The sequence below is a fragment of the Pan paniscus genome, chromosome 10 (genome assembly GCF_029289425.2).
Source record: "Pan paniscus chromosome 10, NHGRI_mPanPan1-v2.0_pri, whole genome shotgun sequence".
Classification (NCBI taxonomy): Eukaryota; Metazoa; Chordata; class Mammalia; order Primates; family Hominidae; genus Pan; species Pan paniscus.
In genome coordinates this window covers 24,907,384-24,935,345 of record NC_073259.2, presented here as the reverse complement: position 1 = coordinate 24,935,345, position 27,962 = coordinate 24,907,384, and the positions used below count along the sequence as shown (strand labels likewise).

Genomic DNA, 27,962 nt, shown 5'->3' with positions numbered 1-27,962 from the left:
GGCAACAGAGTGACACTCAGTCATGATAAAAAACCTGATACTCAAAATTGCTTGATACTTGAATTGAGAGTGTTTAATTACCCTAATGGGTTAGTTTTGTACCATCCAATACATACATCTATTAGATACAGGTAACTTCTAAGCATTTGAAAGGTGGCTAGTCTGAATTGAGAAATGTTATAAGTCTTAAGAGTCATTTTGTCCCAGCATCCTTCCAGACAGCAAAGAATAGGCCCTAGTAGCATCTAGAACTCAGAGAGTAATGTTACCATCAAGAGTTTATTTTAGTCCAAGTGCACGCACAATTCCAACATTCTGGGAGGCCAAGGTGGGAAAATCACTTGAGCCCAGGAGTTTGAGACTAGCCTGGGCAAAAAAGGGAGACTCCATCTCTAACCTCCCCCATGCAAAAAAAAAAAAAAAAAAAAAAAGTTTATTTTAATCATCAATGATTCAGTCTCTAGAAATGAAACCAGTAATGAGAATTCTAACAGAAAATTGTTTTATCTTTGATTTTGGTCATTTATCAATCAAAAATCATTAAAAAAAAACAGAAGTAAAATTTAGAACTAAAGAGTGCTTACATTAAAGAAAAATATAATAGAATCACACATATTTCACTTAAATACAAACTCTGCTAAAGGAAAAATAATTTTAGGCATCAACTAATCAACATCCTACAGAATATGAGGCAGAGACAAATCTGCTGTTGCTTCAAATAGTCTAGTACCATCCTCTTTACATGAGCATTTCATGTTGCTGAGTATGGTTTTAGTTTTCAAATATGTTTTATATTTTCACTCATAAATATATCATCACTGAACTCAAGCCACTACACATGGCGTTCTGATGAAAAAGAAACCGATTTCAATGATGAGGGGAAAGCTGGTTGTTGAACACTGATATGGTTTGGCTCTGTGTCCCCACCCAAATCTCATCTTGAATTATAATCCCCATGTATTGAGTGAGAAACCTCCCAAGTGACTGGATCATGGGGGGGGGGGGGGGTTTCCCCGATGCTGTTCTTGTCATAGTGTGGGAGTTCTCACAAGATCTGATGGTTTTTTAAAATGGCAGGTTCCCCTGCACTCTCTCTGCCACCACCTTGTGAAGAAGAGATAATGCTTCCCCTTCACCTTCCACCATGACTAGTTTTCCTGAGGTTTCCCCAGCCATGCAGAACTGTGAGTCAATTAAACCTCTTTTGTTTATAAATTACTAAGTCTCAGGTAGTATCTTTATAGCAGTGTGAAAAACGGACTAATACAAACATTGACTGTTTTAAATGTGGTCTCCCACTGAAATACCCTATATATTAATGTATGTTGACCGGGCATGGTGGCTCACGCCTGTAATCCCAGCACTCTGGCAGGCTGAGGCAGGTGGATCACCTGAGGTCAGGAGTTTGAGACCAGCCTGGCCAACTTGGTGAAACCACGCCTCTACTAAAAATACTAAAATTAGCCGGGCGTGGTAGCAGATGCCTGTAATCCCAGCTACTTGGAGGATGAAGCAGGAGAATAGCTTGAACCTGGGAGGCGGAGGTTGCAGTGAGCCATGACCGCACCATTGCTCTGGGTGACAGAGCAAGAGTCCATCTCAAACAACACAAAAAAATATGCTGGTGGCCAAGTAGCTTTTCTAAAATTTGAAACACAGAATTACTGAACTGGTTTTTTCTTTTCCCAAACAAATTTATTTGGACGAAGCAATACTAAGACTGTCTTTGTAAGTGCTAAGATCATCTCATTCGTATTCTCAGAAGTCCTTCTGAAGATCAACAAGGGGCTATCAGAACACAAATCAGAAAGCACCAGTCTTACAGATAATGAAGAGGTGATCTAAAGGAAGAAAAATTCCAAATAGAAATGTTGATTTCTTGGTTTCGACAAATACACCAGAGTAACATAATTAACGACCCCGGATTCTTTCTGCCTCTGAAATTCAGAATCTGCCACTGACCATGACCACAAACAATATTTAATATGGATAGGAGCGATGACTCACGCCTGTAATTCCAACACTTTGGGAGGCCGAGGTGAGCGGATCGATTAAGCCCAGGAGCTCGAGACCAGCCTAGCCAACATGGCAAAACCCTGTCTCTACAAAAAAAAAAAATACAAAAATTAGCCAGGCATGTGCCTGTGGTCCCAGCTACTTTGGAGGCTGAGGTGGGAGGACCACCTGAGCCCAGGAGCCAGAGGTTGCAGTGAGCTGAGACTATACCACTGCACTCTAGCCTGGGCAACAGAACAAAACTATGCCTAAAAAAAAAAATTTTTTTTTAATCTGTTCTTGCCTCAGTTCCTTATGTAAAAAATGAGGGCAACAACAGTAATTAACTCAAAGAATTATTGTAAGAATTAATTTAGTTAAAATATGTAATATAATAATATACATATGCAATGTGCAAGGCTCTGCAATGCATCAATCAAGTCTTTGCTATAATTCTTTCTGACCCTTACTTCATCTTGCTCACCACAAAACAAACATGAGATCTCAACTTTTTTCACCAATTGCATTAATATTTAACTTCTAGATAATCAAAGCTCACTAATCAGAAATCTTTGTTTTTAAATATTTTCAAATTGCTACAGTAATCGCTTACATATATGAAACTACATGCTCTTCCCTAAATAGTTCACTTTTTTACATGCTCCCTTTTTTCGCTAATTTTTTTTCTTTATGTTTTTTAAGGTGGGGTCTCGCTCTCTCACCCAGACGAGTGCAGTGGCGTGACCTCGGTTCACTGCAACCTCTGCCTCCCAGCTTCAAGGGATTCTCCTGCCTCAGCCTCCCAAGTACCTGAGATTACAGGTGCATGCCACCACACTTGGCTAATTTTTGTACTTTTAGAAAAGACAGGGTTTCACCATGTTGGTCAGACTGGTCTCGAACTCCTGACCTCAAATGATCCACCCGCCTTGGCCTCCCAAAGTGCTGGGATTACAGGTGTGAACCACTGCACTTGGCCCCCCCTTTTTTCTCTTTCAAAAGCATACGTACTTTCTGTAACCAGACAGTGGTAATAATTTTACAAAACTGTGAATATACTAAATAATCACTGAACTACAGTAAACTTAAAAATGTTGAATTTTATGTATATAAATTATGTACTTAAAAAAAAATACCTGAAATGATCCCCCTTTTCACCATAACACAATAGACTCCATTAGAAACAGGGAGAAGGATAACCAAAGACTAGGAGAAGGTTATTTATAATACATATATCTAACACAAGACATATTCAAAATTTCTGAAGAACTTCTATTAACTCAATAATAAAAGACAAACCACCCAATGAACACAACTGGCAAAGACTTGAATAGGCACTTCACCCAAAACAGAATATTCAGATACCCATAGCACAAAATGTGGTCAACATCATTGCAAATTGATGAAACAAAAATTAAAGCCACAGTGAGATACCACTACTCATCCACTAGAATGGCCAAAATTAAAAGGATCGGTAGATGCCTGTAATCCCAGCACCTTGGAAGGCCGAGGCGGGTAGATCGTTGGAGGCCAGGAGGTGGGGGTTACATTTGAGATCGCACCACTGCACTCCAGCCTGGGTTACAGAAACTTTATCTCAAAAAGAAAAGAAAAGAAAAGGACGGACTGGTAGTATTAAGATATTATATAGTTAAGAGGAATGAATATGTGTGTGTAATTAGAGGACATGTAAAGGAATGTCCATGGGGCAACTTGGTTAATAGTAGCCAAAGATGGTCGAGCATGGTGCCTCATGCCTGTAATCCCAGCATTTTGGGAGGTCACACGGGGAGGATCGCTTGGGCCTGCGAGTTCGAAACCAGCCTGGGCAACATGGCAAAACCCTCTCTCTACAAAAAATTAGCTGGACATGGTAGCACAGGCCTGAATCCCAGCTACTTGGGAGACTGTAGTATGAGTAACACCTGAGCCAGGGAGATTGAGGCTGCAGTGAGTAGAGATCAGGCCACTGTACTCCAACATTGGTGACAGAGTGAGACCCCGTCTCAAAAAACAAAACAAAACAAAATAGCAGCCAATGATTGGAAACAATCCAAATGCCCAAAAGGAAGTGAATGGATTTATCTGTACAGTGGAATACTACAGAGCAATGTTTTTAAATGACTGCTTGATACAATTCGTACAAATCTCGCTGATATTTTGTTGAGTGAACAAAAAGCCAGATACAAGAGTTCACACAACTAAGAGTTCATACAAGAGTTCATAAAGTAAGTATGAAAGAAATTAGAATATAGTCTGGGCAGATGGGTGGAGGGCAGGAGAAGAGATAGACCAGAAAAGGACATTACAAATCTTGTCTTACTGAAATATTCTCCATCAGGATGGTAGTTACAAATGTGCATACAAACGTAAGAAACAAATCATTAAACTGTTAAACAAGTGTGCATTAGACACAACTATACATTATATCAGACCTTTAAACAAAATGAAAAAAAAAAAAAGCAGAGGCTCACCTCAAACATCACCTTATCACTTCCTCTCTCTATAGTCACCTGCCACTCATCTTCTACTATCCTTTCCCAGCCCCTGTTATAATTTAATTGATCCCTAACCCAGAGAATCTCATAGGTCGCTATCGAAGAACTTACATTTCATTATTTAAGTTTCTTTAGATCTGTATAAACCCAGAGACTACAAGTTCCCTGAGTATAGAGGCCTGCTTTTCTTTTTTTTTTTTTTCTTTTGAGACAGGGTCTCTCTCTCTCTGTCACCGAGGCTGGAGTGCAGTCTCAGCTCACTGCAGCCCCAAACACCCAGACTCAAGTGATCCTTCCACCTCAGCTTCCTGAGTAGGTGGGTCTCAGCTTCCTGAGTAGGTGGGTCTACAGGTACATGCCAACACGCCCGGCTAATTTTTGTATTTTTTTTGTACAGACAGGGTTTCGTCATGTTGCCCAGGCTGGTCTCAAACTCCTGGGCTTAAGCAATCTGCTTGTGTCAGCCTCCCAAAGTGCTGGGATTACAGCATGAGCCACGACACCCGGCCTACTCTGTTTTTCTCATTACCTTGTTTCCATAATGCCCAGCATAGTGCCAGGTACTTCAGACATCAATGTTTTGTTGATTTAAATAATTCCTATGATTCATGTATGGAACAATACCTCACTAAATCATATACCTTAACTTTTTTTCTTTCAAAGACAATTTCTTTCCCCTCTCCAATAGGAAACGTCTACAGTTTCTAAGAAGAGGATTTGGAAAAAACAAAAAACACAAAACATTTGTATAGGCTTTGAAATTAACCTGCATATACATCATCGTCAACCAGCAGCATGGCTGCCTTAAAATATACTTACACACGCATACACTCATGGAAATACAATGAAGATGTAAATGATTTAAATGATTCTTTTACTTTAATAAATAATCTCTTATATTTATTGTGCACACACTGAACAAGAACTTCATGATGTAATTAGTACTACCAACTACACATTAGACAGGAAGTTAAAAAAGCAGTTCGCAGTCACATTTCCAGCAAATGTCACGGCCGAGATCTGCAGTATGACTACAGGAAACACTGGGGTGTTAAAGTAATAGGACCTGTGCCCCAGAAAATTAATTAGACCATTGATTTACTTATTTATTCATTCATTTACTACCTCCACTTTTTTCTTGAGACCACTTACTTAAAAAAAAATTAAGAAAAAAAATCTGAACGGTTCAACATATGAAAAGATGTTCAACCTAACCCATAATGAAAGAAATACTAATTAAAACTATTAAGATGGGCCAGGCGCGGTGGCTCACACCTGTAATCCCAGCACTTTGTGAGGCCAAGGCGGGCGGATCACGAGGTCAAGAGATCGAGACCATCCTGACCAACATGGTGAAACCCCGTTTCTACTAAAAATACAAAAATTAGCTGGGCGTGGTGGTGGGTACCTGTAGTCCCAGCTACTCAGGAGGCTGAGGCAGGAGAATCACTTGAACATGGGAAGCGGAGGTTGCAGTGAACCGAGATCACACCACTGCACTCCAGCCTGGCAACAGAGCACAGCAAGACTCCGTCTCAAAAAAATAAACTATTAAGATGTAACTTCTCTGAGACCAAGGGGAGGTGGATCACCAGAAGTCCAAGACCAGCCTGGCCAATGTAGTGAAACCCCATCTCTACTAAAAATACCAAAAAAAAAAAAAAAAAAAAATTGGCTGGGCGTTGTGGTGCCTACCTGTAATCCCAGCTACTCCAGAGGCTGAAGCATGAGAATCAATTGAACTGAGGAGGTGGATGTTGCAGTGAGCCGACATCGTGCCACTGCACTCCATCTAGCCTGGGCGACAGAGCCAAACTCTGTATCCCAACAAAAAACAAACAAACAAACAAAAAGATGTAATGTCTCACCTATGAGATTAGCAAAAATCCAAAAGTTCGACAATCCTCTCTCAGCAAAGCCTTGGAGACACTCCAACATTAGGCAGACACTCTAACATTACTGATGACGGCACTAGCTCTAGGGAATGACAATTTGGCAAGTTATCAAAATTACCAATGTTTACATTAACCTTTGATCCACCCACTCACATCATTTTAGGGGATTTTTCCTACATACATAATTATACATGTACAAAATGACACATATTCAGGATTCATCACTATAGCACTATTTGTAACAATAAGACAAGAAGCAACCCAAGTGTATCTACAAAGTTTGGTTAAACCGCTAATATTACACAATGGAAAGCGATGAAGCTGAAAAAATGAGACTATTCACTATGAACTGATATGAAAAGATCCCAGCATAAAGTATATTCAAAAAGCAAGGTACAATCGGGAGGAGGAAGATGGAAATAGGAGAAAGGGCTAACATGCAACTCCCACTCTGGCAGAGAGAACACCATGTGGAGACTCGCACCGTGAACTTTTGCTTCAAGAACCACCCCAGGAATATACAAGGCAAACCGAAAAAATTCACAGATCCTTTCAAAGAAGCGGTACACTGCTGCAAATTCCGTGAGACAGGTAAAAAACTGTGAGTTCCCAAAGTGTAAGAGAGGGAAAACCTGCCTCCACACACACATCCCCACTGGGGAATCTGAAAATCCAGATCATGGGAGACGAGACGGATTTAACCTTACCTAGGGCTGAAACAGATTTAAGGGAACGTGCAAAATATAAAAGTAGAAGCAGCAGTGGGAAATGCCTTGTAAGCATTCCCAGCCTCTAGCTAGAGCCCAGGGAGGCCATCCCCAACTATATCTCACAAGGGTACTAGCAGAAGACAGCCAGTAGAATTAGGGAAGGGTAACAGGGCAAAAGAAGCTTCTAAATGAGATAGTAACAATTTCAGCTGGACATGGATTTTCTTGAGCAGAAAAGGGAGGTGGGGAGGGAACAGGAACTGCTGCAGATACCAGCGCAGAGCTGCTGACAGAGTAGGCAGACGGGGAGGGGCGAGGTCTGAAGGCCTTGCTTTCTCAGCAGGGAAGCCTGGGGCAAGGTCTGAGCGGTACACCAAGGGAGTGAGAGTGGCTTCACCCACTGCGTGGGAGCTGAATGAGGTCTCTCGCAACCAGGACTCTCACAACCCCCCACTTCCCTGGTGAACTATATGACACAGCAGAGGCAGCCAAAATCCCCTATGGAACATAACCCCATTGGCCTGAAAACCAACGCCCTATCTCCCACAGTGGCTGTGGCAAGCCCCGCCCAATGAAAGTGAGTCTGAGCCCAGTTCCGCCTAACCCTGCTCCCACCTGATGGTATTTCTCTACCTGCCCCTTTAGCAGAACAGGAAACATAGCCCCACCCATCTCGCGAGAAACGAAAACACTTGCCCAGGCCAACTTAGGGCAAGCAATCTCCCTACTTAACTACTACTGCAACTGGTGCACTCTTCAAACTGTCACCTCCTGGTTGGAGGCCAACCAATTCAGGCCATTAGAGCAACTCATGACAGAATAACCCAGATCCCAGGAAGCGGAAAACAACAGCTAATTCCACTGCCTGCGACATCCTGGCCAACCAGAGATCCTGAGTGTGTCCACATTACAAGTTCATTGCTAGGATAACCAGTATTCAAGAAAGCAAGTACACTCAACATATCTACAACCGAACACCACCAAAGAGTCCACTTCACTCCCCTGCCACCTCCAGCAGAGCAGGTGCTGGTATCCACAGCTCGGAGACCTGAAGATGAATCACATCACAGGACTCCTTGTAGGCATTCCCCAGCACCATCCCAGAGCCTAGTAGCCCTGCTGCTGGATGGCTACACTCAGAAGAGCAATAACAATCACTGCAGTCCAGCTCTCAGGAAGCCCCATCCCTAGAGGAAGTGGGAGACAGCAGGCCCTGAGATCCAGTCTTTTCCACCGAAATAGTCTAAACAAATGAGAAGGAACCAGAAAAGTAATTCTGGTAATATGACAAAACAGGGTTCTATAACCCCAGTAATGTATCCAAACCAAGAATAAATTTCTGAATTTCCAGATAAAGAATTCAGAAGGTTGATTATTAAGATACTCAAGGAGATATCAGAAAAACGTGAAAACCAAATTAAAGACAACAATACAGGATATGGATGAAAAATTGTCCAGAGAAAAAATATCATAAAGAAACAGCAATCACAACTTCTAGAAATAAAAGGCACACTTAGAGAAACAGAAAACGCACTGAAGGCCAGGCACAGTGGCTCATGCCTGTAATCCCAGCACTCTGGGAGGCAGAGGCAGGTGGATCACCTGAGGTCAGCAGTTCAAGACGAGCCTGGCCAACATGATGAAACCCTGCCTCTACTAAAAAAAATACAAAACTTATTAGCTGGGCGTGGTGGTGGGCAGCTGTAATCCCAGTTACTCGGGAGGATGAGGCAAGAGAATCACTTGAACCTGGAAGGCGGAGGTTGAAGTGAGTGGAGATAGCACCACTGCACTCCAGCCTGGGCAACAGAGTGAGACTCGGTCTCCAAAAAAAAAAAAAAATGATGCACTGGAAAGTTTCAATAACAGCAGAAGAAAGAATTTCAGAGTTCAAAGACAAGGCTTTCGAAATAACCCAATCAGACAAAGACAAAGAAAAGACACTTAAAAAAAAAAAATTAAGTCTCCAGGAAATGTGGGATTACATCAAACAACCAAACCTAAGAATAACTGGTGTTTCTGAGAAAGAAGAGAAATCTACAAGTTTGGAAAACTTACTCGAGGTGAATAACTGAGGAAAACTTCCCTGGCCTTGCTAAAGATGTAGACACCCAAATACAAGAAGCTCAAAGAACAACTGAGAAATTCCTCCCAAAAATATTATCACCTAGGCACACAGTCATCAGGTTATCTAAAGTCAAGATGCAGGAAAGAATATTAAGAGTTGTGGGACAAAAGCATCAGATAAACTACAAAGAAAAACCTATCAGATTAACAGCAGACTTCTCAGCAGAAATCTTACAAGCCAGAAGAGACTGGGGTACCACCTTCTGCTGCCTGAAACAAAATAATTATCAGCCAAGAATATTGTATCCAGCAAAACTAAGCTTCATAAATGAAGGAGAGATCAAGTCTTTTTCAGACAAAGGCTAAGAGAATTTGTCACTACCAAGCCAGCACTACAAGAAATGCTAAAAGAAGTTCTAAATCTTGAAATAAAACCTCGAAACACACCAAAATAGAACCTCCTTGGCAGGGCGCAGTGGCTCATGCCTGTAATCCCAGCACTTTGGGAGGCTGAGGTGGGCAGATCACCTGAGGTCAGGAATTCAAGACCAGCCTGGCCAACATGGAGAAACCCTGTCTCCAGTAAAAAATACAAAAATTAGCCAGGCATGGTGGTGGGCACCTATAATCCCAGCTACTTGGGAGGGTGAGGCAGGCAGAATTGCTTGAACCCAAGAGGCTGAGGTTGCAGTGAGCCAAGATTGTGCCACTGCACTCCAGCCTGGGCAACAGAGTGAGACTCCATGACAAAAACAAGAAAAAGAATCTCCTTAAAGCATAAATCTCATAGGACCCATAAAACAATAACACAATGAAGAAAAAAAAAAAAACAGCTATTAAGGCAACAACAAGCATGATGAATACAACAGTACTTCATATCTCAATACTAACACCGAATGTAAATGGCCTAAATGCTACATTTAAAAGGTATGGAATGGGAGAATGGATAAAATTCCACCAACCAAGTATCTGCTGTCTTCAAGAGACTCACCTAACACATAAGGACTCAAATAAACTTAAGGTAAAGGGGTGGAAAAAGATATTCAATGCAAATACAAACCAAAAGCAAGCAGGCATAGCTATTATTATAGCAAATATAACAGACTTTAAAGCAACAATAGTAAAAAAAAAAGAAAAAGAAAAAGAAACCCACAAAGAGGGGACATTAAATAATAATAAAAGAATTAGTCCAACAGGAAAATAACAATCCTAAATATATATGCACCCAACTGGAGCTCCCAAATTTATAAAATAATTATTAAACCTAAGAAATAGGATAGACAGCAACACAATAAACACAGTAAAATAATAACAATCCTAGCAACATAATTATGTAATAATAATTGTATCCTGACTTCAGATAACCTGATGACTGTGTGCCTAGGTGATGATCTTTTTGTGATGAATTTCTCAGCTGTTCTTTGAGCTTCTTGTATTTGGATATCTACATCTCTAGCAAGGCCAGGGAAGTTTTCCTCAGTTATTCCCCTCAAGTAAGTTTTCCAAGTAATAGTGGGGGACTTCAATACTCCACTGACAGCATTAGACAGGTCATCAAGACCGAAAGTCAACAAAGAAATAATGGATTTAAACTATACCCTGTAACAAATTAACTTAACAAGTATTTACAGAACATTCTACCAAAAACTGCAGAATATACTTTTTTTTGAGGCCCGTCACCCTGGTTAAAGTGCAGTGGCACAATCTTGGCTCATGGCAATCTCTGCCTCCCAGGCTCAGGCAATCCTCCCACTTCAGCCTCCCGCATAGCTAGGACTACAAGTGTGCACCACCATGTTCAACTAATTCTTTTATTTTTTGTTGAGACAAGGTTTTGCCATGTTGCCCAGGCTGGTCTCAAACTCCTGAGCTAAAGCAATCCACCTGCTTCGGCCTCCCAAAGTGCGAGACCTACCATGTCTGGCCAGGATATACATTATTTTCATCAGGACATGGATAGACCAAGATAGACCATATGATAGGTCACAATACAAGTCTCTATAAATTTTTTTAAAAATCTAAATTATATCAAGTATCCTATCAGACCACAGTGGAATGAAACTGGAAATTAACTCCAAAAGGAACCCTCAAAACTACACAAACACATGGAAATTAAATAATCTGCTCCTGAATGATCCTTGAGTCAACAATGAAATCAAGGTGGAAATTAAAAAATTATTTGAACAATAATAGTGTCACAACTTATCAAAACCAGTGGGAAACAGCAAAAGCGGTGCTAAGAGGAAAAGTTCATAGCATTAAATGCCTACATCAAATGCCAGGCAAGGTGGTTGACGTCTATTATCCCAGCACTTTAGGAGGCCTAGGCAGGTGGATCACCTGAGGTCAGGAGTTTGAGACCAGCCTGGGCAACATGGTGAAACCCTGTAAAAATACAAAACTTAGCTGGGTGTGGTGGCCCACACCTGTAATCTCAGCTTACTTGGGAGGCTGAGACAGGAGACTCACTTGAACCCAGGGAGCAGAGGTTGCAGTGAGCCGAGATCATGCCACTGCACTCCAGCCTGGGCGACAGTGAGACTCCGTCTCAAAAAAAAAGAAAAGTCTGAAAGGTCACAAATAGGCAATCTAAGATCACACCTCAAGGAAGTGGAGAAACAAGAAAGAACAAACAAAACCCAAACCCAATAGAAGAAAAGAAATAACAAAGACCAGAGTGGTGCTAAATGAAACCAAAAGAACAACAACAATACAAAAGGTAAATGAACAACCTTTTCTTTGAAAAGACAAAAGTGACAGACCATTAGTGAAACTAACCAAGAAAAGAAGAACGATATCTAAATAAGCTCAATTAGAAACAAAACAAAAGATATTACAACCAATACCACAGAAATACAAAAGATCATTCAAGGCTACTATGAACACCTTTACATGCACGAAGTAGAAAATGTAGAGGAGAGGATAAACTCTGGGAAATACACGACCCTTCTGGGACCAGTTGGATTCACAGCTGAACTCTATCAGACATTGAAAGAAAAACTGGTGCCAATCTTAATGTAACTACTCCAAAAGACAGAGAAAGAGGGAATCCTCCCTAAATCATTCTATGAAGCCAGTATCACCCTAATACCAAAATCAGGAAAGGACATAACAAAAAAAATAAATCTACAGACCAATATCCCTGATAACAGATGCAAAAATCCTCAACAAAATACTAGCTAACCGAATCCAACAGCCTATCAAAAAGATAATCCACCATGATCAAGTGGGTTTCATACCATGGATGCAGAGATGGTTTAACATACACAAGTCAGTAAATATGATGTATCACATAAAAAGAATTGAAAATCATGTGATCTCAATAGATGCAGAAAAAGCATATAACAAAAAAATCCAGCATCCCTTTATGATTAAAACCCTCAACAAAACTGGCACAGAAGTAACATACCTTAACGTAATAAACAAACCCACAGCCCATATTCTACTGAACAGGGAAAAGTTGAAAGCATTCCCCGTGACAACTGGAAGAAGACAAGGATGTCCACCCTCACCACTTCCATTCAACATAAGTACTAGAAGTCCTAGCCAGAGCAATCAGAGAAAAGAAATAAAGGACATCCGAATAGGTAAAGAGGAAATGAAACTGTCGCTGTTTGCTGACGATAAGATCATATACCTAGGAAACCCTAAAGACTCATCCAAAAAGCTTGTAATCTGATAAATTCAGTAAACTTTCAGGATACAAAAATCAACGTAAATTAATAACACTGCTCTACACCAACAATGACGAAGTTGAGAAACAAATAAAGAACTTAACCCCTATTACAAAAGCTACAAAAAAATAAAATACTTAGGAATATACCTAACCAAGGAGGTGAAAGACCTCTACAAGGAAAACTACAAAACACTGCTGAAAGAAATCATCGACAACACCAACAAATGAAAACACATCCCATGCTCATGGATGGGTAGAATTAATATTGTGAATATGACAATACTGCCAAAAGCAATCTACAGATTCAATGCAATTCCCATCAAAGTACCATCATCAATCTTCACAGAACTAGAAACACACTATCCTAAAATTCATATGGAACCGAAAGAGAGCCCAGATAGCCAAAGCAAGACTAAGCAAAAAGAACAAATCTGGAGGTATCACATTATCTGACTTTTTATACTGCAAGGCTATGCTTACCAGAACAGCATGGTCCTGGAATAAAATAGACACATAGACCAATGTAATAGAGATCCCAGAAATAAAGCCAAATATTGGTGACTCACGCCTGTAATCCCAGCATTTTGGGAGGCTAAGGCGGGCGGATCACTTCAGGTCAGGAGTTCGAGACCAGCCTGACCAACAGGGTAAAACTCTGTCTCTACTAAAAATTTAAAAATTAGCCAGACATAGTGGCAGGCACCTGTAATCCCAGCTACTCGGGAGTCTGAGGCGGGAGAATTGCCTGAACTCGGGAGGCAGAGGTTGCAGTGAGTCAAGATCACACCACTGCAGTCCAGCCTGGGTGACAGAGCGAGACTCAGTCTCAAAAAAAATAAAAACTAAAAACCATAAAGTGGGGAAAGGACACCCTTTGCAACAAATGCTGCTGGGATAACTGCCAAGCCACATGTAGAAGAATGAAACTGGATCCTCATTTCTCACCTTATACAAAAATCAACTCAAGATGGAGAAAGACTTAAATCTAAGACCTTAAACCATAAAAATTCTGGAAGATAACATTGGAAAAACTCTTCCAGACATTGGCTTAGGCAAAGAGTTTATGACCAAGAACCCTAAAGCAAATGCAGTAAGAACAAAAACAAACAGATGAAACCTAATTAAACTAAAAAGCTTCTGCACATAAAAAGAAATAATCAGCAGATTATCAGCTTCTGCACATAAAAGAAATAATCAGCAGAATAAACAGACAACCCACAGAATGGGAGAAAATATTTGCAAACTATGCATCCAACAAAGGACTAATGTCCAAAATTGACAAGGCACTCAAAGAAATCAACAAGAAAAAAAAAAATAATAATCCCATCGAAAAGTGGGCAAATTACATGAATAAGCATTTCTCAAAAGAAGATATACAACACAATACCACCTTATTCCTGCAATAATGGCCATAATTTAAAAGGCAAAAAACAATAGATGTTGGCATGGATGTGGTGAAAAGGGAACACTTTTACACTGCTGGTGAGAATATAATACAACCACTACAGAAAACCGTACAGAGATTTCTTAAAGAACTAAAAGTAGAACTACCATTTGATCCTGCAATCCCACTACTGGGATTGTCATTATATGAATGACACTGGGAAAAAGTCATTATATGAATGACTACTGGGAAAAGTCATTATATGAAAAAGACACTTGCACACACGTTTATAGCAGCACAATTTGCAACTGCAAAATTGGACCCAGCCTAAATGCCCTTCAATCAATAAGTGGATAAAGAACATGCTATATATATATATATATATATATATACACACACACACACACACATACACACATACATACATACATACCATGGAATACTACTCAAGCCATAAGAAGGAACAAAATATGACTTTCACAGAAACCTGGATGGAGTTGGAGACCATTATTCTAAGTGAAGTAATTCAGGAAAGGAAAACCAAATATCGTTTTGTTCTCACTTATAATTAGGAGCTAAGCTATGAGCAGGCATAAGAATGATATAATAGACTTTGGGGACTAGGAGGGAAGGGTGGGGGTGGTTAGGTATAAAAGACTACACAACTGGGTACAGTGTACACAGCTCAGGTGACAGGTGCACCAAAATCTCAGAAATCATCACTAAGGAATTTATCCAATGTAACCAAAAACCACCTGTTCCCCAAAAACTATTCAAATTAGGGCCAGGTGTGGTTAATCCCAGCACTTTGGGAGGCCAAGGTGGGCAGATCACGAGGTCAAGAGTTCAAGACCAGCCTGGCCAACGTGGTGAAACCCCATCTCTACTAAGAGTACAAAAATTCGCCAGGCGTGATGGTGCATGCCCGTAATCCCAGCTACTCGGGAGGCTGAGGCAGGAGAATCGCTGGAACCCAAGAGGCGGAGGTTGCAGTGAGCCAAGATCATGCCACTGTACCCCAGCCTGGGCAACAGAGAAAGACTCCATCTTGAGGGGGGAAAAAAAACTATTCAAATTAAAACAAAAAAGCAAGGTACCCATATACAATATAGTATTTCAAGAATGGAAGAAACTTGGTATATAGAAAAACAAGTATATAGAAAAACAAGCAATCTGTGTATTTAAAGCTGCTCTAAAATTAAGTTTGTTTCTTTTTAAAGCAAGGCACAGACAGTATTTAATTTACTAGACTTTGTGTAAGAAAGAAAGGAGAATGAGACTACATATTTATCTGCTTGTGGTTGCATAAGGAAATACTAGAAAAAAATCACAAGAAACAAATAATAATTATATATTTGGGAGGAAGGGGGGAAACAGGAAAAAGAGAGAGACAAATAATTCTTAGTGTAAACCTTTGTTATAATGTTTTAACTTGCTGATTGCTTTTTCCAAAAAGGTTGTTTTTAAAAGCAACTCCACAAGAATTACCTCACTCTCTACAAAACCCAAGGGAAATAACTGGCACAGTATTCATTCCAGTAAATGTGGTTTTAACAACTATTAAACTCCTTTAAACATAAACTGTTAATCTCTATGGTATATGCTGCTTTCCATAAATAGAAACCAAAATACTTAATTTTTCATAAAGATAAATGGAAAAGATTTTTACAAAAACTTGCTCTTTATAAAGGTTTCCCAGAATACATCTAATTTGACAAAAGTGATTTACAACTAATTACAACTAAGCTCAGTAGTGTGACCTCAAAACTGAGTGAAAGAAATCAAATCCTTTAATGTCCTACAATTTATTTATTTTATATAACAGTCAATGTTGTTTGCTAATGAAAATGCCGAAACCTTTAACAATAAGAAAACATAATCAGACCACAAGGTATTAAAAAAAACCAACATGGCTTCCAGTCATTAGTCTACCCACTAGCTATTTTCAAGACCCTAATCCAATAGCAACATTTCTCCTGTACTTCAAATAGAAAAAAATTGATCAAATGAGCTTTATCTCCATCTACTTTTGAAATTCAATGCATGTACAAGAATGTTAAAACAAATGGTTGTTTTTAAAAAAATTTAGAGGAGCAAAATTATGCCTATTAGGAAACACGTCAGCTTAAGCTAACATTTAAAAGAAAAAAACAGCCAGGTGCAGTGGCTCATGCCTGTAATCCCAGCACTTTGGGTGGCCGAGGCGGGAGAATCACCTGAGGTCAAGAGTTCAAGACCATCCTGGCCAACATGGTGAAACACCATCTCTACTAAAAGTAGAAAAATTAGCCAGGTGTGGTGGCACACGCCTGTAGTCCCAGCTACTCGGGAGGCTGAGGCAGGAAAATCACTTGAACACAGCAGGTGGAGGCTGCAGGGAGCCAAGATGGCACCATTGCACTCCAGCCTGGGCAACAGAGTGAGACTCTTCTGTCATAAATAAATAAATAAATAAATAAATAAATAAATAAATAAATAAATAAATAAATAAATTTTATATACATACATCCTTACCTTGAAAGGTTTGTCTCCACTGTGTGTCAGCATATGCCTTTGTAACCAACTTTGACTGGTAGATGGAGTGTTATATACTTTACAACCTTTCCATAAGCAAACAAATACCTGTTAAGAAAAACAGAACCATATTAATTTTCATGACTTATCTCAAGAAGAGTTTGATTCCTCATACATTCAAATTAACATGTTACAACTCTTCAACTGACAAGAGCTACTGAATGTACAAGCCAATCAAAATGCTTAATATAGATAAACTGTCAAAACATCCTAGTATAAGCCACCCTTAATGCTACTGTCCACACCTTCGATAAGGAATTAACACACCGATCACAGAATACCATTCAGAAGGAAATATATATAATATTAGCAATATATCCCTTGGAACTGAGACCATGGGCCATTATTTACATTTTTGTATTTACTGCACAAAAGAACAAACATCTATTAATTTTAAATAGCACGAAAAATATACCTTTTACCTTTTATGAAAGGTATATTTTATAAAAATATACCTTTTACCTTTTATGAAAGGTATATTTTATAAAAATATACCTTTTTAAAGGTATAAAAAAATTAATGAAATGACCAATAAATGTTAATTAGAAGATACTGATATTTTCAACTTCAAAGAATGAATGAAAATTATCAAATTACAATCTTTTACTGGTGATATCCTGGTCTCACATGCATACTGACAATATTTGTTCCTATACTGTTCTAATCATGAAGAATTATTTCTATCTCGATTATGACATAGAGAGATATTTGAGACCCTGTCTGGAATATGAAATTTTGTTATGAAACAAATAGAATACAAAATATTAAGTGTATATAGTAATAAAAACAACAGACATGAGCTACCCTACTTTCATAACAGATCCACATTCTAGGTTCAGGGTACTAAGTATAACTAGGTGTGGAAAGCACCAAAACTAACAAATTAATCTTTATCATCTTCCTACCAGTGACATGTCAATTTCCTAACTGATGCTATTTCCATCAAACCAAACACTGAAAACTGCTTCCCAACATCAGGAAAAGAAGGGTCTACCACAATCATTATCTTGAAAGAATCATTATCTTGAAAGGCTCTGTTCTTTTCTAAGGTTAAGAACAATTACAGAGTCACACTTTGAAGACTGTAATATACTACATACATATAGAACACAAGAAAGATATACAAAGAACTGAAGAATCTTTCTTCAGCCAGCCTAAAATAAAATTTTTAATAGACTAGAAAAACTGACAGTCTATAAACAAATAATTGAGGTCAATTTTTACTCAAAAACAATACCATCTTATGTCAAATAGGTATAACAAGGCAATACCACCACTGCCATTTGACAAGACTGTTTAGAGAAGTTACTGCATATCCTGACTCCACAACGAATTTGCTAGTTTCTTTAAGTATGAGATAAAGGAAGTCATAATGTTTCCTCCTTCATACTCAAAATTCCCAACCCTAGAACATGTTTATAAACTAATGGCCAAGGTTCTCAGAGTTAAAAGTAACTTTTAAAAATAAATCTAGGAACAGAAAAAAAATACAAAGCAATACTTATATGCACCCGATGTGGTGGCTCACACCAGCAATTCCAGCACTTTGGGAGACCGAGGTAGGGGGATGGCTTGAGCTCAGGAGTTCGAGACTAGCCTGGGCAACACAGCAAAACCCTGTCTCTACAAAAGTAACAAAAAAACTTGGCTAGGCATAATGGCATATGCACCCGTAGTCCCAGTTACTCAGGGGTGGTGGTGGGGCATAGGGCTAGCAGCTGAGGCAGGATGATTGCTTAAGCCCAAGAGATGGAGGCTGCAGTGAGCCATGATGGCACTACTGCACTCCAGTGTAGGTGACAGAGTGAGACCTTCTCTCCAAAAAAAAAAAAAAAAAAAACTTAAATGCTATAGAAATTAATTCAATATTGTTTAATAATCACACATGGGTAATTAATGCTATCAATTTTTGAAATCAAGACTACTAGACTCACCAGGCACAGTGGCTCACACCTCTAACCCCAGCACTTTGGAAGGCCAAGGCAGGAGGATTGCTTGAGCCCAGGAATGAGGCCAGCCTGGGCAACATGCCATAACCCTGTCTATACAAAATATACAAAAATTAACCAGGCATGGTGGTGCCCACCTGTGGTCCCAGCTACTTAAGAGGCTGAGGTGGGAGAATTGCTTGCACTGGAGAGGGCAAGGCTACAGTGAACTGCTATAATCATGCCACTGCACTCCAGCCTGGGCAGTAAGAGACAGATCCTCTCTCAAGAAAAAAAAAACACAACTACTACTAGATTCAAAGTGTTATTTTGCAATCCAAGTAACAAAGAGGAGGAATCAGGGGTTGGTTTAAAATTCTCTCAGAAATCATATTATTAGTTTGGTGCACAAGTCATTGCCGTTTTTGCCATTAATTGAAAAAAAACGCAATTACTTGTGCACCAACCTAATACGTAAACAGAAATGCCTTAAAGAAAGTATTTGGGAACAATATCAACATCATTCCTGTAACAACTTTTTTGACAGAAGGATTCTCCTTAATGTTAAAAGGATTCTTAAGTGACCCCCCCGCCCTACTCTGAAATACTCTTAAAGATAAGATTTAGTTCCTTCGAAATAAGCACTGCCTCTACCTAACAACACTCAATCACTAAATTTGGTAGAAACAGCAGTATCTGGCTTCTAATTTTTTTCCTATGAGCAAACATGACTATAGAGATAATGGCAGGTCTGAAATCACATCTGATACAGCCTTATTAAGTATGGTTTAGACTCTACATGGAATAATGTCTAGTAACACAATTAAGGCAACATCTTCAGATTCAAAGAAAAACCAAAATCTTCAACCTAGTAATTTTATACCAAATGAAGTAGGCGTAAAGAGATCAAAGTTAACTGTGTTTAGCTATATTGGGGTGAAATGTTTACAAAGATCCAAAAAAGGCCTGGTGTAATGGCTCATGCCTGTAATCCTAACACTTTAGGAGGCCGAGGTGGGTGGATCACTTCAGGCCAGGAGTTCGAGACCAGCCTGACCAACATGGTGAAACCACGTCTCTACTGAAAATACAAAATTAGCCGAGTGTGGTGGCACATGCCTGTAACCTCAGCTACTCAGGAGGCTGAGGCAGGAGAATCGCTTGAACCTGGGAGGTGGAGGTTCCAGTGAGCTGAGATTGCGCCATTGCACTCAAACCTGCACTCAAAGCAAAACTCCGTCTTAAAAAAAAAAAAAGAAAAAAGAAAGATCCACAAAAATACACAAAACTGTTCGAGGCTATATTTCCTTTCTTAGCCTGTATTAGGACGACGTTTTGATAAAAATACTCCCAAATCTGACAAAAGGGTCTTCTTCAAATCTGAGACTTTTTAGACGTATAATATCTGAAAAACATTTTTATGCTATTTTTAGAAACTCTCCTACTGTTAAAATTAACCCTGAAAAATCAAATACCAAAGGATTCCAATTATATCCAAATTTGGAAGAAGTATGTTCAAGAATATAATTTGCCATGGTTCTTCTATTTTAAAATGAATTAAGGTCTGGCTATTTTAACAGAATAAGACACAGGGGTCCCAAGTCCAGTCTCTCATGATACAGCAAATTGTGTTGTATTAGGTTGTATCAGACATAACAGAAATAGAAAACAACCTGCTGAGCACAGTGACTCGTGCGCAGAATCCCAGCTGCTCTGGAGGCTGAGGCAAGATGATGGCTAGAAGACAGATTTCAAACCAGTATGGGCAACAAAGCAAGATCCCAACTCTGAAAATGTTTAAATTAGCCAGACGTGGTGATGCATGCCTGTAGTCCCAACTACTACACTAGAGGTAGAAGGATTGCTTGAGTCCAGGAGTTTGAGGCTATGTGAGCTAAGATCATGCCACTGCTAAACTGAATTCAATCCAGTTCTTTCACTTTGCAGCTATGTAATCTTGGAAGAATCATCTACTTCCTTTTTCATCAGAAATACTCTGAGCACACGTGGTAAGTCCAAAACACTATGAAAATATAAGATGTTATATTATCTCAGAAAGACCAGCCAATGAAACAACTGGGTTTATATTAGACACTGAAGGTTCCTTCTCAAAATAACTGCCATCAGGTTTTCCTGCCAGAATGTCCAGGAAAAAAAAAATTTAAACCCATACAGCCATTAAAAGAATATTTTTGGGCCAGGTGCAGTGGCTCACGCCTGTAATCCCAGCACTCTGAGAGGCGGAGGTGAGTGCATCACTTGAGGTCAGGAGTTCAAGACCAGCCTGGCCAACATGGCGAAACCTCACCTCTACTAAAAATACAAAAACTTAACCAGGTGTGATGACACACACCTGTAATCCCAGCTACTTGGGAGGCTGAGGGAGGAGGATCGCTTGAACCTGGGAGGCGAAAGTTGCAGTGAGCTGAGATGGCGCCACTACACTCCAGCCTGGGTGACAGAGTGAGACCCCATCTCAAAAAACATACATATATTTTTGGACTGCTAAAGAAATCTTCAAGTTCCTTACATGTAAGATGTAGATGTCTAAAATTTCAGTGTTACAGGGAGGTTTCGGCTTTCTGTTGAGAACTCTACAAAGTACTGAGTTTCTGTCAGAACAGGTTTTGCCTCCGGGAATCTTCTCCAAAATGCCCAAAGTGAATAAGAATGGTACAAACCTAGGAGCCACGGGTAGTCTGAGTCTCCTTCACTTTGGTCAATATCCTTGAACCAGTGTATGAACCAGTGTATCCCTGTACCAGTGTATGTATCTGAATGTATTTGAATGGCCTATACTTAAAATGGCTTGTATGGTAATATAGATAAATGCACAAACACCTATGCACCTGAAGAACACAAATGAATCCATGAAATCTTTCTGTAAATGAAAAATCCACTGCAAAAAAGTGCAATGTTAATCTGTCAGAGTAAGTATGCACAAGGAAATTCAGTTATTACCAGTAAATTAAAATCAGCCAAATATATTCTAAATGCAGAGCAAGTTAACAGAATAATCTACATGCCAAAATAAAGGCCTAATTATACTGAGTAAATGATCTTGTTTTCAGTAAAATTACACAAAAAGAAAAGAGAGACACCATCTAAAGTCAGATAGGCCAGCTGAGTGTGGTGATATATGCCTGGAATCCCAGGAACTCAAGAAGCTGAGATGGCAGCACTGCTTAAGCCCAGGAGCTGCACAACATAGTAAGACTAGCTTGGACAACATAGTAAGACTGTCTCATTAAACACACACACACACACACACACACACACACACACACACAGTCAGGCAGAGGGGTTGGATGGATGATTCCACGGTACCACCAAGCCCAATTTTTATTTTCTTTTTTTTAATGAGACAGAGTCTTGCTCTATCATCCAGGCTGGAAGGCAGTGGCACAATTATAGCTCACTGCAACCTTGACCTCCTGAGTGCTATAGTTAACTGGACTCATTCAAGTCTTCCAATAATACTGTACCATATTCCTCCCTTGCCCACAATCTCCTCGCTTTGCCTCTCAACAAAAAAACACACCAAAGAATATATGCAAAAGTAAACCTCAAATGACACAGAAAATAAATCCTATATCAAGAAACCTAAACCTCTGGCTTTCTTTCCAGAAATTGCTTTTATGTGAGAAATAGCTAAGAAAGAATAGTAATATATTTTACACTAAGCCTCTAAAGTCCTACAAGTTCCCCACTTTCCAAGACTTATATTAAGAGGACACTGGGATTTGAAATTTGATTAGTAAGATAACTCAAGAGTCTAATCTTCAGAAACCAGTCACACATAGAAGTACGGACCTAGGCCGGGCACGGTGGCTCAGGCCTGTAATCCCAGCACTTTGGGAGCCAGAGGCGGGTGGATCACCTGAGGTCAGGTGTTCGAGACTAGGCTGGCCAACATGGTGAAACCCCATCTCTACTAAAAATACAAAAGTAAGTCAGGTGTGGTGGTGCACACCTGTAGTCCCAGCTACTTAGGAGGCTGACACAGGAGCATCACTCGAACCTGGGAGGTGGAGGTTGCAGTGAGTGGAGATTGCACCACTGCATTTCAGCCTGGGCAACAATAACAAAATTCTATCATACTTAACACTAGAGATAGGTTTGATTCTCTCTTTGCCTGTTTTGTTTTTATTTTTGAAATTGCAGAAAGCACTCTCATGATGTTTTTAAAAAAAAGGTGTATTGGTCTGGGCATGGTGGCTCACGCCTGTAATCCTAGCACTTTGGGAGGCCAAGGCAAGACCAGCATGGGCAACACAGTGAGACCTCATCTCTGTTTAAGAAAAAAAAGTGTATTCATAATTTGGTGTTTAGATTAGTTTAATTTTAATGTAGAAATCAGGCCAGGAAAATCTAAACTCCACTTGACTTCGGCCTCCAAAGAAGTCCACATGAACATAGCAACATAAACAACTTAAAAGGGGGAAAAAAACAATGCTAAGTGGATATATAATGGTTTTGCTTTTCTCCCCAGGGCAAAGATTATAGTGGAATGAGAAAAAGAACAGAAATAAATATAGTTTAGATCTTGCTAACTTACTGCTCCAGTAAAACTGTCATCTTTCAATAATCAGAAGCATAAAATCTTCTAGGGTTACCAATTTTTTCCTCATCTGTTTCTGTTCCATGATGACACTTTAACACTTAAGAGAGAAAGAAGAAATAAGAAATCTAAAAAAATAATTAGGCCAACAAAATCAGGTGTTTTCTACTTATATTAGATACCTACAACAGTCAAACACACAGAGATAGAAAGTAGAACTGTGGTTACCAGGAGCTAGTGGGAGCAGAGAGTAAGTTTGTTTAATGGGTACAGATTTCAATTTGGGATGATAATTTACAAGTTCTGGAGACAGAGAGTGGGTGGCGATTACACAATAAGGTGAATGTACTTAAAGCCCCTGAACTATACATTAAAAATGTTTTTTGTTCTTTTTTTTGAGACAGGATCTCACTCTGTCATCCAGGCTGGTGTGCGGTGGCACGATCTCACAGCAGTCTCAACCTCCTGGGCTCAAGCAATTCTCCCACCTCTTCCCCCTGAGTGGCTAAGACCACAGGCGTGTGCCACTACACCCAGCTAATTTTTGTAGAGACAGGATTTTGTCACGTTGCCCAGGCTGGCCTCAAAACTCCTGAGCTCAAGCGATCTACCCACCTCAGCTTTCCAAAGCGCTGGGATTACTGTGACCAGCCGAAAATGTTTTTGTTTTTTTAAAGTTCATTTCAAAGAAAAAAATCTGATGTTCCAACCAACAACTACTCTTCAAAACACAAAACCCGCTAGGCATGGTGGCTCAGAGGCCTGTAATCCCAGCACCTTGGGAGGCTGAGGAGGATGATCAAGTCCTCCTCAGGAACTCCTGAGATCAGGAGTTCGAGACCAGCCTGTCCAATATGGTGAAATCCCATCTATATTAAAAATACAAAAATTGGCTGGGCGTGGTGGTGCACACTTGTAATCCCAGCTACTCAAGATGCTGAGGCAGCAGAATTGCTTGAACCCAGGAGACGGAGGCTGTAGTGAGCTGAGGTCGTGCCACTGCACTCCAGCCCGGGCAACAGAGCAACACTCCATCTCAAAAAAAAAAAAAAGAAAAGAAAAAACAAACACAAAAGCCAATCTCAAAGCACAAAATCAGATCAAGTTTTCTTGTCTTTTATAGTAGTACTAAGTTTCCAAACTCTCATTCATATTTTATCATTCAAAACACATAGTCTATTGTAATCTCAGCATTTTCAGAGGCCAAGGCGGGCAGATCGCTTGAGTCGAGGAGTTGGAGACCAGCCTGGGCAACATGGTGAAACCTCATCTCTACAAACAAACAAACCATAGTCTATATTCTAATGACTGGTATGTAGGAAAAAACTGGGATGCATTTTCTACATTATTTGATCCTTTACATTTATAGTTTAGCAAATAACGTCCTTCAAAGATCAGGACTCCTATCTTTGATCAAAATAACATTACTCTTTTTATTTTATTTATTTATTTATTTTTTGAGACAGAGTCTCATTCTGTCACCCAGGCTGGAGTGCAGTGGCGTGATCTCAGCTCACTGCAACCTCCGCCTCCCGGGTTCAAGCGGTTCTTCTGTCTCAGCCTCCCGAGTAGCTGGGACTACAGGGGCGCGCAACTATACCCAGCTAATTTTTGTATTTTTTAGTAGAGACGGGGTTTCACCATATTGGCCAGGCTGATCTCAAACTCCTGACCTCGTGATCCGCGCGCCTCAGCCTCCCAAAGTGCTGGGATTATAGGCACGAGCCACCACGCCCGGCCAAACAGCATTACTCTTAAAATCAGCTAGAGAATCTTATTATTGGTAATCAAGTGATATTTTTGAATAAGGGTTCAAGAAATCACATGGGACATTTTTCATTTCAATATTACACTTACGGGACAAATGCCAACATTTCATGTCTAATTCTATAATATCAATAAGGTACAGGTATATAATTACTGTGATTACATGATATATTTAATTATTTTAAAAACCAGTCTTGGCCGGATGCGATGGCTCACACTTGTAATCCCAGCACTTTGGGAGGCCGAGGCCGGTGGATCACCTGAGGTCAGGAGTTCGAGACCAGCCTGGCCAACATGGTGAAACCCCGTCTCTACCAAAAATACAAAAAAATGTAGCCAGGCATGGTGGCTCATGCCTGTAATCCCAGCTACTCGGGAGGGTGAGGCAGGAGAATCACCTGAACCCGGGAGGCAGAGGTTGCAGTGAGCTGAGACCGCACCATTACACTCCAGCCTGGGCAACAAGAACCAAACTCTGTCTCAAAAAAAAAATTAATTAATTAATTTTAAAAAAATAAAAATAAAATAAAAATCAGACTGTAACTGCATTTTTTCTACAAATCTGGGAAGGGCTGAAATTCTCATCAGGTTGTATGCCAGCTCAACTTGTGGGATTCCAAGACTCAGAAATGTGAAATTCTCCCTCTCCCACATCTACTAAGAGAAGCCCAGTGATCTTCCAAATAGCTCATTATTCTATACACAGTTGCTAAGTCAAGTGACAAAAAAGCATCATGCCATGATGCTCAAAAATGGTATATACCAAGTGACATCAAGCACTGGCTCACAAAAAGCAGATCTACAAAAGCCAGAAAACCAACCTGCTAAGATACTTCACACTAAGTATCTGACATATGGCTTGGGGGAGAAGACTGGGTTACCAAAGTAGCCCAACCACTGAGCTGGGTTTTACACTGAAAATACCATATGATGGACACAGTTAGTTAACAGATCATAAGTAAGTATAACATTTTACTGGTTACTCAGACATCATACATATTAACTCTAACAAGAAGACAAATGTACAAGTGCTATACTTATCAAGTTTGAGTAATCAAAAAACTGCTGACACATTATAATACATTGTGACAGGGATGAATATGTCTTAAAAGAAATTTCGGTCACACACGGTGACTCACGCCTGTAATCCCAGCACTCTGGGAGGCCGAGGCGGGCGGATCAACTGAGTTCAGGAGTTCGAGACCAGCCTGGCCAACATGGCAAAACCTCATCTCTACTAAAAATACAAAAATTAGCCAGGCATGGTGGCGGGCACCTGTAATCCCAGCTACTCGGGAGGTTGAGGCAGGAGAATCACTTGAACCCAGGAGGCAGAGGCTGCGGTGAGCTGAGATCACGCCACTGCACTCCAGCCTGGGCAACAGAGTGAGACTCCATCTCAAAAAAAAAAAAAAAAAAAATTCAAGTATGACATCACTGCTTAAAATGTTAGAAACGTTGACCTGGTTGGATGTTTAAAAAAAAAAGATCAATACTATACTCTAAATATCAACAGAACTTGGAAACAGTTACCCACTAACTTAAACCATGATGATTTTTACTGTGTTAGTTATCTGTTCTTCAATAGTGATGCCAGGCTGATAGGAAATGTGTGGCCTAATATTAATAAATTACCTGCCCTTACACTGTGACATTAATTTCTGAAAAATGCACTAAGTGTGATAACTATTCAACAAAAATCTAGGTGAAGTTGAAACAATGTATAAATTAATATTTTGGCACATTACTTTTGGCTTACCCAATTTGCTTAGCTCTTTATTCAGTACCTAATAGAAGTTACATGAACTGACACAATTAAATGTATTCCTGAAAGGACATAGGTCAATACTGACTAATCAGAACTTTCCATCTAAATCAGCTCTGACAAGACCTGGGAAAGATGATCAATTCTCACTCACAAATAATGAGTTCAGGTTGTTATTTAATAGAATTGCATACACTAATCCTGGTACCAATAGTCTCCCCAGTTAATTTAAGCGTCAGGAATAATTTAGGATCCTCTAACAAAGGAAAATCAAGACAGTGCTAATTCTAAATGTTCTCAACTCAAAACATCAGAACCCTGGAATACACTGTATTCATTAATAATACTGTCACCCTCTATACTTTTAAAAGTCTAATTTCTTCAAAATAACTTATCTAAAAACAAACTAAAATCCAGCACATATCCTATTTTTATTTGATTCTATCAAGTATATGGGAAATAATTATTAAAAATTCACTTGAAAAAACTAAGCCTGTGTAAAAATAATCCCAAATTACTTTCAGCAAAAAAGCCTAACTAGCAATTATAAATTAATAAAACTAACGAAAACAGGGAGCGAAAAAAAGAAATGACAAAACCAACCCCTCCTCGCTGACCATCTACATGTATGGAACGGATGTGATCTGCCAGATCTGGGCTAGAGTTGAAGCAAGCCTGGCACTGGTCCCAACAACAATTATAGGCAATATTTTTGCTTGAAGAAGTAGTGCTTCCTTGTCCATTCATCATTGCTGGAGTTGAACGCCCACTGGAAATTGTGCTGTCTACATCCATTATAGTACTGCTTATGCTACAAAAGAAGAAAAAAGGCTGTGTTATTCCTAGAAATTCACTAACATGAATATGATCTTACAAATATTTAATTAAGATTACCACTTGACATTCTGCTCCATGTGAACAAAGCATAGTAACCATATTCTCCATGAGAAAACAACAATGCTTTTAAATTAATTAGTTGGCAATGAAGTACAAATCAAGACAGAAACACGACAGTACCTCAAAATCAGATATGGAATAATTTAAGCAACTTTTGGCAGGCATGAACTAAATACTACATCTTACAGAAAACAAACCACACCCACACCCCCAAACACACAGCTTATCACATCTCATCCCTTCCA

At 39.6% G+C, this 27,962-nt stretch overlaps 1 protein-coding gene across 5 annotated transcripts in view; it reads right to left on the bottom strand.

Moving 5' to 3' along the window:
• The window catches only part of AEBP2 (AE binding protein 2), a 160,950-nt gene that overhangs the window by 110,315 nt on the left and 22,673 nt on the right, over positions 1–27,962 (bottom strand). For all 5 annotated transcript variants that reach the window (XM_003816546.7, XM_008969591.6, XM_055095458.2 and 2 more), the window contains exons 2-3: positions 27,424–27,631; positions 16,740–16,847 (exon numbers count right to left, since the gene is read on the bottom strand). In XM_003816546.7, coding sequence (XP_003816594.1) covers positions 16,740–16,847; positions 27,424–27,631 — 316 coding nt within the window. The remainder of the gene's footprint in view (positions 1–16,739; positions 16,848–27,423; positions 27,632–27,962) is intronic.